At 48.3% G+C, this 13,887-nt stretch overlaps 1 protein-coding gene across 5 annotated transcripts in view; it reads right to left on the reverse strand.

Annotated features, from left to right (window-relative positions):
- Positions 1–2,450: 2,450 nt before the first annotated feature.
- The window catches only part of DCAF4 (DDB1 and CUL4 associated factor 4), a 31,315-nt gene continuing 19,878 nt past the window's right edge, over positions 2,451–13,887 (reverse strand). For 4 of the 5 annotated variants that reach the window (XM_068963867.1, XM_068963866.1, XM_068963871.1 and 1 more), the window contains 8 exons: positions 12,063–12,206; positions 11,328–11,377; positions 7,759–7,838; positions 6,658–6,756; positions 6,440–6,537; positions 5,410–5,583; positions 4,949–5,063; positions 2,451–3,430 (listed from right to left, as the gene is read on the reverse strand). In XM_068963867.1, the coding sequence (XP_068819968.1) occupies positions 3,237–3,430; positions 4,949–5,063; positions 5,410–5,583; positions 6,440–6,537; positions 6,658–6,756; positions 7,759–7,838; positions 11,328–11,377; positions 12,063–12,206 (954 nt within the window). In that variant the 3' untranslated portion in view covers positions 2,451–3,236. The remainder of the gene's footprint in view (positions 3,431–4,948; positions 5,064–5,409; positions 5,584–6,439; positions 6,538–6,657; positions 6,757–7,758; positions 7,839–11,327; positions 11,378–12,062; positions 12,207–13,887) is intronic. The other variant, XM_068963870.1, reaches the window with a different exon arrangement.

Genomic DNA, 13,887 nt, shown 5'->3' on the forward strand with positions numbered 1-13,887 from the left:
TCGAGGCCACGTTTTATCCCGAGACACAAGAAGCCATTGAGTGCAGGGATCTTTGGGGAAGGTCCTTCTCGTGGCAGTGGCCTGGAGAGGCAGACTTCAAGGAGTGGGCCCAGAGGCTTCTACCATCATAACATGAATGGAGGAATTTAGCCTGCAGGTGTTTACAGAGATGGTTACATGGAACATTTAGACCAGCACAGAGTGAGGGCTCACAGGTAAGAGGTAAGTGGGTGGTGACCTTGTTGGGGCCACTGAGTGTTGATCTGTGGGCAATTCTGGTGACCAGTCTGTGCCACTGTTCTCATCTGTTAAGAAGGTCACGAGCAAGCAAAGGATTTATTGGACCCTGGTGCTGATGCCACCCTTTGTTCATTCTAGACCTTTCACTGTCACCCGGAGGATCAGGGCAAAATACCCTAACAGGCCTGCAAGTGAAAAATACCTCGAGTGTATGACACACTCAAGTCTTTGGGACACTCTTAACAAGCCAGTGTGCCAAAATGCTTTATCAACTTCACAGTGAAGTTTAACCACTTTTCATATCATCTAGACCAAATGTTAGGAGCAGTGACCACTAACCAAACATAAGAACAGATTGCTAAATTAAGAAGTTTTGATTATGTCCTCACCTCCTTTTTTGTTTTAAGCCTAAGGCAAACATACAACTAATTCTTTGACAACTGTATTTGCCTAGTAAGAAACTTGGGCTACGACACAGTTGACAAGGACTTAGGAAGGTGTTTGGGAATGGGATGTGCTCAGTCATGTCCAACTCTTTGCAACTTCATGGACTGCAGCCCACCATGCTCCTCTCTCTGTCCATGGGATTTTCCAGGCAAGAATATTGGGAGTGGGTTGCCATTTCCTCCTCCAGGGGATCTTGGTGACCTGGAGATTGAACCTCCATCTCCTGGGTCTCTTGGATTGCAGGGATAACCACTGGCTGTATCTCAGAGCTGATCAGGTACTTGAGTAGTCTGTTGCCTCCTGTCTCTGAGACAGTGTACTGTTCAAAAGTGGACTGAGTAGCCACAGCTTCTCTGCAGTACAGAATTGTGGCAAAAGCCCTGCACTAGAGGTGCAATACCAAGGATACTGATCATGTTATCAACAAACTTGTGAGAACTTAGAACTTCTGGGGGGTGAAAGTATGAGTGATATTAGGGTCATATCTTAGCACCTATGCTTGTCTGTGCTCTTCGGGTTGGGGCATGTCACCAAAATCAATCCAAAAACTTCTGCTGATTGGTCAGCTGGACCTTTCAATCCTAAGGCTATTTCCTGGGTCCTCATGCAGGTCAGCATGCCAGGGCTGCAGAGATACAGGGGTGATGTCTACATGATTGAACACCTAAGAATTCTGGTAATTGGCAAGCTTCTTAGCCTTTGAGTGCCAGAGCCAGAAAAATTTATTTACTTGGTGATTAAATATGAAATGCTAACATTGCCCCAAGCCGCTTTGTGATTTCTCCTTAGCACTAGCGGTGTGATACCCAAATATTGTCAGCAACTGAAGAAGTGTGGAAAATAGAGGATTAAATATGAAATGCTAGCATTGCCCCAAGCTGCTGTGTGATTTCTCCTTAGCACTAGCAGTGTGATACCCAAGTACTGTTAGCATCTGGAGGAGTGTGGAAAGTAGAGGACAAGGTCTCTTCTGGTGCCCAGGCCCAGGTCTCTTGCTTCCCAGGTCTGTGACCTGTAGTCAGTTTCTCTGCCCAGATAAGGATGCTGATAATTTTTATATTATTACTACTGCCCTACCTCCTTTATGGGTTGTTTTAAGGGTCAAGTCAGGTTAAGATAGGGGAAAGTCATTTAGAAAACCTAAAGCTCTGAAAACATTTATTATAACATACAGCTCATCTATTGGATGACCTTTCTGATACTCTAATAGAGTTTTGGATTTCTCTGTACATTAAGTTGTAGGAGGGTTCTGGCAGGACACAGATGTGTAACACTCAAGGGGGTAACTCTAGAGTGTTTTAATTGGTAAAGCACATTGGACTAGCAACAAGAAAGATGCAATTACCAGCTGCAGGTCTGAAGGGACAAATGGAGAGAAGTTCCTGGAATCCAGAGGGCTGTGTTCCAGCAGAAGCTGTAACCTGGGGTGGAGGGAAACAGCCACAGCCCTCGAAACCCCAACAGGAGGGGAGCCAGAAACTAACACTCTCCCCTCAAGCTCCTGCCCTCTGCTTTCCTGCTGTTAGGTTCGATTGGCTGAACCCAACCCAGGCCAGGGACCCTGCTGAAAGCTTTGCAGCAAAGCCACAAAAGCTGGCCTCAGGCTCCACCCTTTGTTCCCTCACCCAAGATCTGAGCAGGTGTTGCCGTAGCTGGTTTGATGCTACAGCAGCCAAGCATCATGAGGTTCTAAATCATGAACAGAAGCAACACACCATGTTGTGGTTCTTTATTTGGTAGAAAGACAGGCTCTTTATATATTAATACTCTGTATAAACATCTCACAAACCGCTTCTCTTGGATTACAAAAAGGCAAAGCCCGTTTTCTTTGAATTGGGGTCCTTGAATGGATGTTCAAGTCACCATGATAAACACAGGAGCTGCTGTATCTAACATTCTGGAAGGTGCTTCAAGAAATGCACGCTAAGGCCTGCCTAGCATCTGAAAGGATCCATCTTTCCTTTGAAAGCCAATGAATGGTAATAAATAAGAATCCCAGAGATCTGACACTGGTGTTGAGTGAGTTTGAGAAGGCTAATTTAATGATGACCAACTCAGCCTTAAAAATCTTCTAGAGACTCAGAGAAATGGCTTCCCCTTCTTCTCACCTGGCTTTCTCAAGGATGTCTTTCTGGGACCCAGGCACTGACTACTAACAGTCTCATCAGGCTTTTTGAAAGGGTTTTTGGTGAAAAAAGCAGCTTTAGTCACTGTCTGTCTTCAGCCTTTAGTTACTGTCTATCTTCAGCCTTTAGAAAATTATTTTTTGTTAAAAAAAGAGGGGGGCAGAGATCCTAAGGAATTCAGCAAGAAATAGGCACCTTTTATGAAAAGGACTTTCAAGGCTCACAACTTAATCGAAATCACTTTACTGAAGTATCTCCACATAAAACACAGCACCTCTTCCTCTGCAGCTGGATGGATGGTACATGTGCACACAGACGACCCACTTAAAATGCCCTCACTGTAAACAGCAATTGTGGCAAAAATACAGCTACCGTAGCTCCCTTGAGTAACATTCACATCCCTCCAGGCCGCACCCTGCAGAGTTAGCTGTAGGAGAAGCAGTAAAGGTCCTGCCGGACGGCCATGAGCAGCCCTGGCGCTCCCCGGGTGCCCCCAAGCCGAGAAGAGAAGGCCACGCTGGGAATGTCGGCCTTGGAGGTGGGGTATGGGGAGGGTATGGTTCTGAGTAGTTGGCCATCATGGAGGCTCCAGATTCTTGTGTAGCAGTCCTGGCCCACTAAGAAAGAGGGAAGACATACGGCAGGTTAGTGAGAAAGCACAGGACCAGGGCGGGGGGTGGGGGGCGGGAACCGTGGCCCCAGCTTCCACGATTCCTAAGGGCTAAAGGTGATTCCACGTGGGCCAAGCAAACACAACGGAAACTGTCTCTACAGATAAGACGTCCCTTTTGAAAATGAAAGTTACAGGTTGCCCTGGTGCTCCAGGATCACGAGTCGCTGGTGTTCAAAGGGACAAGACACAAAGGCTGGCTGTGACACCCTGGGTGGTTCATGGGGCATCCTGGCTATTGGGTGGCCCATTCTGTTTCTCTTGGTGACAAGGGCTGTTCAAGAGGGAGCTCAGCCCACCTGTTCTAGATGACATGCAGCTCATTTCCTTTTTATGAGATAGTAACCAGGACCATCTCTTTAATTTCATTATATCCCTGGGCAAATTGGGTGATAACTCCCTCCAAAACATTTTCTGCTTTAATGATTCAGTTCATAAGACTTTATAGTCTTCAGTGTTCATAGGTCAGAGGAAAGAGACACCAGACACCACTGATTACAGCAGCCCGGACAGCCAATATATGCTACTGGGGGAAAAGGGCAGACCTTAGGCGTCACGGATTTCAGTGTGTGCTTCTGAGCATCCGAGCTGACTCTCTGACCTTAGGGGTGGGTCAGTTCGGGCTGTGCAGTTCAAGGATTACTGCAGCCAGCCCACTCCCTACACCTGCTTCACAGCAAGGCTCATATCTTTTCTATCGTCCAGAACACAGAAACTCTTCTGTGGTGAAAACTTGTGGAAAACAGACTTGAGGAAGCTAACTGCTGGTGGTGTGGTAAGAGTTGTAAAAAATTCTAAGTTCTAGCGAAGTGATGCTTCTCAGCCACAAAAAATTTCACAGCAGAGAAGTACTTTCTGTAGGAATATTAGGAAATTTGAGATCTGTGAAGACTGAGAACATACCCCTTAATGCCAAGGGCCTACTGCCTTGTGAAACTGCCAAATAATTATATAATATAATCTGTGATCAACCTGTAACTCCTTTCAAGGGGGTTTGGTGCTCGAAAGGTCTGCTTCTATTCTACACATCATGGGATCACAGCGGTGGTGGTAAAGGGACCGGGCATTGGTTCCTTTACAATGACCTTCATCTCTTTTCTCAGCATCCTCTGGTAGAAACATGAGTACAAAGAACAGGGAGCTCAAGCTTTTCGACAGGACGGCCGCCCTGAATGTGGACCTGGTGAACAGACTTAACCCCCACACCCAGGTCTCCTACGTTGCTGTGTTTTATTGCTCCTCACTGGCCTGTAACTGAAGTGATGTCTGCCCAGTGACGTGGAGACAAAGGGCTATCCACATGCTGGGGGTTAAACTGTTGCTCACTGATGGCCAACTTTGCACCCCATCTTGACTCCAAACCCCCCTCTATTCAGCCTGTCACAGAGTCATGTCTTCTCTGCTTTAGCTGCTGGGGGTCCTCGGGGTCAGGGTCAGCGGGATGGAGCACCTCGTCCCCAGCTACCTGCCACCACGATTCCTTCCTCTTCGTGCACATGCAGGGGCAGGGGGGCATACTCGTTCACGTGCCCTGCATACTGCCTGATGCACTTGGTGGTCCTCAGGTCCCACAGCTTGATCTGTGGGAAGAAGCACAGAGGCTGTCAGGAAGGCTCTATGAGCAGGTCCTGGTGAGCCCCAGGCGTGAAAGCCAGCGGGGACGAGGTGGTCTCCACAGACCACCTCAAGTGAGAAAATGCCTGGTCTGAGTCTGAGAACCCATCAGAGGCACCAGGACCAGTGCCCCATCCCTTTAGACCAGACAGGGCTCTGAGTGGGTGGCAAAGCAGCTGCCCTGCACACCTGGCACCTCACTTGGTCTCCATGTCTCTCCCCTGCCACGGTCCGACACAGGAGTCTCTCCTGCCAAGCCCCTCCCCTGGCCCAGAGCAGCTCCCGCAGCTGCAGAGTCAGTGGTACCCGTACCGTTCCGGCCATGTCAGACGCCATCAGGCACTGTTCTTCTTGGAGGATCTGCACAGAGGTCACTGCAGAGTCGTGGAACAGGCGGGTGGCCTTCCAGCCCTTGCCCTGATTTTGACAACGCAGATCAATGGCAAAGATTTCGCCAGAACGACAGCCGTTAAATAGCAAAGGAGCCTGTGGAGAGAAGGACTGTTTGGTACCTCCCTCCATGGCTGCGAAGGGTGAGTCCCCCAGTACACAGCCCCCTGCCTCCCTTCTCTGGATCAGAGGGATAGGTAGAGGCAGGCTGGTTAGGGTTCGAGCTTCAGTGGAGACGGAAGAGTTTCTTATCAAAGGTCAAGAACTGGATACCATGTGTCCCTCCAGTGTCCTCCCCGCTGGCTGCGATGGGCCCCTAAGGCCTCACCCTGAACCCCTCCCCTCCCGTGAAGTGAGGGTGTCCCGTCCCCGCCCAGGTTGTGAGTTAGGAAGTAGGTGATCAGAGTGGAGTAAAACAGACTAGAAATCCAGGGAAGACACGGGTCCCAAAAAGCATGGGAAGATGGCTGAAGAAACCGGAATGAGGAGTTCTGTGCTTACTGCCAAAAGCAGGTCGGCACATCTCTTCCACGCTTTGAAAGAAAGGTGGCATTTTCTACAGGTCAAGTCTTTGAAATGTAGTAAGGAGCAGAATTTTGATTTTTAAATTTCATGGGTAGCTTGACAACTGCATATGAAACTATTACTAACCGGGACATAATTTATACATTAAAACTTTTTTATGGTCCTGCTGGCTAATCTAAGTACTCAAGAACTAACACTTCATTGAAACTTTAGGAAGCTGCTGAAAGCCAGCTGAGCCAGGCCTTTCTAGTTCGGCCAAATCTCATCCAGCACTGACTTATTCACCCATGAATCACTTTGGATGCCCTCTTTTTCCCTGCAAATTAGAGACGAGGACTAGACTGCATGCCAGGGAATCCCATTCCAACCCAACACAAGGTCCCCTTTTGGGAAACTCTTGAGTTAGGCCGTCCCCAGTGCAACCAACCGTGACGGCAAACTGCTGGGTCAAGACGTCGCTGCTGGTTCCAAACGACTGCCGGTGTCCTGTCACCACACTGGTCACCAGGACTCGCCGAGACAAGCCTGACGGAGACGGAGACGGAGACATGGCGGACAACGTCCCTCTTGGTCCGGGGAGAGGGAACTGTGGGCCGGCGTTTCAGGTCTGGGCCCTCCCTCACCCTGGGCAGCTGGGTGGCTCACCTGTACTAAAGCAGTTGTTTGCCTGGATGTTCAGGGACCACGCACAGGACCAGGCCCCGGGGATCCGGAAACTGCAGAGCATGCCAGGCCGGTCTCCTGCTGAGGGAACAGCAGCAGTGTTTCAAGTCCAGCTGTGCAATCTTAAGCAAACGTTCTGTTCATTTTTTAAAATTGATAAAACATACATTAAGGGCACAAACCATACTATATCCCTTAATGAGTTTTCTCAAAGTAAGTAGAGCTATATAACCGCCACCCAGGTTGATAGAACATTCTAGCACACTGATACGCTTCATGTTTCTTCCCAATTACTACCCTCCTCACTCCTCCTTAAAGGAAACCACTATCCTGACTTCTAAGAGCCTCTCTTGGTTTTGTAAGGCAAATTCTGAACCTCTTTTTGCCTCAGTTTCCTCATCTGTAAAATGGTGATACTACATCCTCCTGCTTCACAAACTGGCTGTATGATGAAACGCTAGGCACAAGGCTAAGTGTGCATTAAATCACTTAATCTTCCATGTAACCCGAGGGGGCAGATATTTACTTTCCAGAGGTTAAGCAATCTCTTCAAGATGGTTAGGGGCAGACCTGGGATTCATGCCAGGTCTACCTGAGAGGCCTGATCCTTGTCTCTGATCCTAATTCTCTGAAACTGAAAACTTCATATCCAGAATGCTGCCAGGCCGTCAGGCTGCCTTCAGCCATACAGAATCTAAGTATCCCTCACAGCACCTTCCATACAGTAGGAGCTTAACAGATGCTCTCTTGGTCATCTGTATATAGGCAGCCTAAATAAATATTTTCATCTCCTATATTGGTTATACATGCTTTTAACTGTTCTGGCTGCTGAAAAGACCTAAAAGGAGGGGATAAGTGAAGATGTACATGCTTCCAGTACCAATCCTGGGTGGAGTTTAAGGAATCCTCCCAGGTGCTCTGCACACCGTCCCCACCCTGCGAGCTCCCACTTAAGACTCACCAGCCTGTGGTCCCCACCCATCTTGTCCAAGCCATCACCACAGAGCTTATGCTGCTGCTGGCTGCAGCTCCTGGGAGGCAGAGGACAAAGATGTCCCCCAGCACCTCCTTATCCATCAGTACCTGCATGATTACTGACAAACAGCGACGTGGGGAGCAGGGTGGCACAGCCTGGAGTCTCTGCAATTCCCATGAGGCACAGCCTGGAAAAGCTGTTAAGGACAGTCAAGAACGAGTCTCCTCTAGCAGGAGAATGGGCATCAGCACTCTTCAAAAAAACGATCCACATTTAACAGGCTCACATTTTCCATATTTAGTTTTGGATATTTTAAAAGGAAAAAAATGTCACAGATACACTTAAAGGCCCCTTTTAACTTCTCCCACACAGAGAGAATTGCTACTCTAAAACAAGTCTGAGTTCTAGGCCTTAATATTTCTACTACACAGTATTTGTCCATAAGCAATGTAAAGAAGCATTTGATTTTAAAATACATGTAAACGGCATCACACACAATCTTCTACAACTGTTCAACGTACATTGTCTCCGAGACGTAACTGCGGTTGTGTTTGCAGCTCTCGTTCAACCACTTGCACCATAGAGCACTCCTTTGTATGAACAGACCACAATTTATTTATCTGGGATCCTGCTGCTGGGCACTGAAGTGGGTTTTGTCCCCAACCCGCATCCTTTTTTCCTCTCTTCTTGTCCTTCTGTCTTCCACTCCCATGTATGGGAAGCTTCTCTTAAAAGTTTCGTACACCTGTGATAAGGGTTTCACTTTACACTACAGTGTGCAATACATACACAAACATTTGAAACAGGAGTTCCATAAAACATTCACCCTTACTGAATAGGAAACTGGTATTTTCTAGCAGTTTTCCCCATTCTCCTACACCAAAACTTGGCACTATCAGACCTTAAAAACTGCGTTTATCTGAATGGGTATAAATTATCTTTTAATCTGCATTTCTGACTACATCTGATAGTCATCAGGTTTCCCGTTCTCTGAGCTGTCACTTTACATCCTTTGCCTGCTTTTCTACTGGACCGTCTTCTGATTTGGTTCCTTTCCCTTCAGAGTTTCAACAGGAACCTGTGTTTATTCCCTACTTCCTCGCCTTTTTACTCTTCAACCCACTGAAATCCAGGTCAGACCTTCACCTTTTCAGCGAAATGTTCTCCACCAAGGTCTCCAGTGAGCTCTTAATACCTAAACCCGATGAATGCCTTCCAGTCCTGCCCTGAGCCATGCAGCATAGTTTCTAACGACACTCCTTGGCTCCATAAGCACTCCCCCGGCGTTCCATCCTTGGACCTTCTATCACTAAGACACCCCAGCCTAGGCTCTAAAGCCTCTTAAACTTGTCTCTCCTCCACTCCTGCTCATCAGTTCACTCTCCACTACTCTTGGTCCTGCAGCAGCCTTCCATCCAAGGTCTCATCCTCACCAGTCAGCCACCCTCACTGCCATGAGAAGTGAATCCATGACCACCGTTCTCAAGGGGCATCCCACAGCCCTGAGGATTTGGTTTGGCAAGGTCCTACCTAGCCAAAAACATCATGGCTACCAAGCCACTTACTGCTGCCCAATGTGCCAAGCTTGCTTCTCACTCTTCCTTCTAATGGGCACTCTGTCCCCTCCTTCCCATGTGGGAGTCACCTCCAGAAAGGCCACCCAAATCCTGTACTCCCTAACTGCCCCATGGCCATCACTGCAGACTCGATCACCTGTTGAGGTGCCCAGTTCCAGCCTTCCACAGGGATTGCAGATGCTCAATAAATGATGGAATGAATATACATACTTCATCGAAAAATGTACATCTATGCCAAGCAGGCAACAGTCTTGACCACCTGCATGTGTGACGTATGTATGGTATCATGTTGCCTTGGGTGGTAAGCCTCATGTTAAGTATCTCTAGTACAGAGGCTGTTGAAACTATACATGAGAACCCTGTGTCTGGGCAGCTCAATTCTTTCTTAAATAAATTTCTTTTCCTTTTAGGTTTATAGGGTAAGGATGGGAGAAAGTCCTTACCCATGTTATTATGGCTGAAACCCAGGTTACACTCAAGCTCTGCACGGTACTTGCAAGGGCCAGTATCAAAGATTTAATCCTTTAATAGGCCACAGGTCAATGAAGAAACTAGTTAAGTGTAGAAAAAATTCAGTCGAACCTTCTGCCACTCCAGAGAAAAGAGCAGATGGCTGGTCTGAACCAGGTGTCATTTTTGTAAAGGGAGAAAGTTCAAGGCCTTCAATAAAAGCAGCAGGTGTATAAAAGCCTGATTACCTGAAATGACCACCAGAGGGCAAGCTGCTGATCAAACAGCAATAGACCCGTCATTAAACCCCATCACAGGCATACTTTGTTTTACAATGCTTTGCTTTACTGCTCTTTGCAGATGGTGGGCTTTTTTATTTTTATTTTTTAAAACAAACTGAAGATCTGTAGCAACCTGATGTGGAGCAAGTCCACTACTGTTGCTATTTTCCCAGGGGCATTTGTTCATTTTGTGTTTCTGTGTCACATTGTTAATTCTCACAATAGTTCAAAAATTTTCATTACTATTTTATGTTATAGTAATCTGTAATCAACGATCTTTCATGTCTATTGCAAAAAGATTGACTTGTCTTCAACAAGTCAAACTCAGGTGATGATTAGCACTTTTAACAGTATTTGTTAAGTTAAGGTGTGTACGTTGTTGCTCAAATATAATGCTGCTGCACACTTAATAGGATAGTGTAAACAACTTTTATGTGTACTGGGAAACCAAAAAATTCATGTGACTTGCTTTATTATGATATTCTCTTTGTTGCACTTGTCTGGAACTGAACCTACACGCTCTCTGAGGTAGGCCTGTAAATGAATTTTTATCCTCACAAAGAGAAGCATGGAAAAATGCCATATTTTCTGAAGATCAGAAATGGGAATGAGGTTCGTGTTTTGCCTTTTTAAAGGCTTGATCTCTCCTGCCCTCTGGTAAGATCAAGAGAGTAACAGGTGGTCCTATCACTACACAAACCCCACCAAACGAAAGCCACCTAAAACTTTCTACTTACAGAACACACACAGTTTGTCTTACATAAAATTTATAATCATAAAATTTATAATCAGATCCTAATAAAAACCCTTTGAAACAGAGTGTTGTGGAACAAATTAAAAAAAAAAAAAAAACACAACTCCCCCTTAAAAAAGAATCCCCTACAATCTGGGAAGGGAAGATGGAGACTAGAATGAAGAGTGCTCTGAAGAAGGCCATGAGGGGGCAGCAACCTAGGCCCAGAGCCCACGGCCCCAGTCCACGTCCAAGAAACATCCTCTCTGGTGTGCCGTCAGCCTGCACGGTTCCCCTTCCCTCTGTCTCAGGAGGACCTGGGGTCCCTTTCCAAGGCTTTACTGTTCCTTTGTGCTTGGTTCCTCTGCTAAAGCACTGACTCTCGAGCCCCGAACTCTGTCTGATACAGGTGCCATCGGCACAGTTCCAGCGCTTCAGCTAATTCTCTGTGCTCCATAGGGATCCCGGTTTTCTAGTGGGTGCGCTGCTCTTTCCTCCAGGGGAGACATGCCTGCAGAATGGCCCAGACCTCTGGACACTAAGACACCAAGACACAGTCTCACAAACCCCACAGGTGCCCAGGTCTACACCAGTGTGCAGCCTGCCCACCAAACCTCTTCACTGCCCAAAGATACAGAACGTGGGAATCCAGGTGATTCAGCGAGGCCCAGCACATGGCGTTCACCTGGTGAGGAAATACACAGGCAGATGGGAAGACTGGTCTGACCGCCAACTTAGAAACAGACGCTTTCTTACAGAACACAGCCACGTGACTGCTTTCCTCAGGTCTCACTCCTTGAACAGGGGCTGGAACGAGCTTCTGAGGACAAGGAGGCTCCCTGCCCGCTGCGTAGAACCTTGAGGGCAAGGGGAGGAAGCAACTCCTGGACGGGGGTCCTTCATCATCAGCACGGGGGGCCTCATAATGAGGCATCTGGTATCCCCTCCAGGGAGGGGATGGATTCTCTGCAACAGATCTCACTTAACCCAGAAACCATTTTCAACCTGTGTCTTGTGGCCTAGGTCTCAACCGAAGAGGAAATCATAGCTTCTTACAGATGTCATCACCCCAAATCAATGTAAAGGCTGCCCCCTAGTCAACAAACAAGCCTCTTACATTTATGTAAATTTCAGTACTGGCTAGACTGGCTGGGAGATGGAACATAGAAAGACGCAGTGGGAGGACACTCTGCCCACCGTGGGGCACCTCCCAGGAGCTAAAACGCAACATTTTCCCTTGTGAAAATGAGGTAACAGAGCCCTGCTTCCTTCACCAAGCCCTCTCCTCTCTTCTGAGTGTGGCTAACTGCCGCAGTGCCCTGGATCCAAAGGCAAAGCGGCTGCCAAGGCTACAGCGCCAGGCAGCGTACCTTCCGGTTGGTGAAATAGAGGTTTTCGTGCATGTGCACCCTGAAGGTGGGGGTCTTCAGGCCGTGCAGGCTGATGATGCCGTACTTGGAGCCCCCGACTTTGACATCGTTCACAGTGAAGAGCCGGTCACTGTTGGTATCCGCCTGGAGAGGGGAGGTGGGCTGTGGGTGACCGCCCAGGGTGAGCCAGGTGGGCTGCCTAAGACCAACTGCCCAGCCCCCACGTTCTCTGTGCATTTCCACCAGGTGAGGGCCCCTGTCCATGAGGGAATGTGGAGTGACCTGACTTGCCCCTACGTGGTGTAGCCATCATTGGGCAAAGCTAACAGGTATCTGGTCTCACAACTCAGGAGCAAAAACGGCAGTGAGGGGCATGGCCAGCAAGTTTGACCTCACTCAACTGGGTGTGGGAGAATCCTAACGTCCACCCAGAGGACTGCTCAGATGAGCCTCATGGTGACACAGCACGTGGCCATCATGCAGGCCACACAGCAATGTGGGAAATGCTAGTTATAACCGCCAAGGGCTAAAAGATTCCTATTACACAGCTACTATGATTACCACTGCAGGAGACCCCAGTTCGATTCCTGGGTCGGGAAGATCTGCTGGAGAAGGGAAAGGCTAACCCCCCCAGTATTCTCAGGCTTCCGTTGTGGCTCAGCTGGTAAAGAATCCGCCTGCAATGCGGGAGATCTGGGTTTGATCCTTGGGTTGGGAAGATCCCCTGGAGAAGGGAAAGGCTATCCACCGCAGTATTGTGGCCTGGAGAATGCCATGGACTGTATAGTCTATGGGGTGGCAAAGAGTCGGACATGACTGAGCGACTTTCACTTTACTATGATTACCACCAAGTAAAAAAAGGCACTGCGTAGGGAAAAAAATTGCTATAAAAAGATGGCACTGGGATGTGGGCTATTTTTAAGCTTTTCTCTTCTCATTTAAAAAATGTGGTTAATTATTTCAAAGCAAAACCTTTATATGTGTGTTTTTAATATATATGTATAAATATGCACGTATACACACCAGTTTGGATGCTGGTGAAAACATACTCCCTTTGTAAGTTCACTCGGCAAGAACAGGTATGCTCCTGAAGAATCATTACCACGGCCAGCGTCAGATCGAAAATCTGATCCCTGGGTGAAAAACTGCCCTTCCCACCCCTCTGGTCACACCTGCCATCCAGGCGTCGTAACTGAGCGACGGGGAGGGTCCTGCAAGCACCAGCACCGGAGAGTGAGGACCGAGGGCCCAGGCCCTGCTTAGCGGCGGGCGCACAGTGACCTCTACCGTCCCCCGCCGGGTCTACTGGAGGGAGGGGTCTCTGGAGGGGAACCCACCACCAGAAAGAATTCTTCTCCATTCAGGTCAAACTATACCCCAAACACAGGACAGAATGTGAGTCCTGGCCCCCAACACCCCTTCCGCAGAAGGGTTCTGCTGCTGAGGTCTCCTGGGGCTGGACCTCAATGGTCAATTCCATCGCCTCAGCCTCCCGTCCTACCAGCAGACCACTGAGGTTCTCTCACTCTCCTTGACCCTCTGCCTCCAGGAAGGCCCCCAGGGGTTGCCAGTCTAGCTCAGCGGTCTGACTCCTTCTGTCTGTGGTGGACACTCTGATCCTCTGCCAACATTTCTCTGGCCCCTGGCTTCTGGTTCGGGTCTAACCGGAAGTGGGAACTTTGTTTCCCAGAAATGATGCAATGGATGATGAAGTGGAGGTGTGCTGGATGAGCAGGCCCTGCTACTGAGGTCAGGGACAAAGCAAGAGACGAATACGCTATTGCTTCTGAAGGACGCTGGAACTTTAGGTGTGGCCACCAAATCC

The sequence above is a fragment of the Capricornis sumatraensis genome, chromosome 2, assembly GCF_032405125.1.
Source record: "Capricornis sumatraensis isolate serow.1 chromosome 2, serow.2, whole genome shotgun sequence".
In the NCBI taxonomy this organism is placed as follows: domain Eukaryota; kingdom Metazoa; phylum Chordata; class Mammalia; order Artiodactyla; family Bovidae; genus Capricornis; species Capricornis sumatraensis.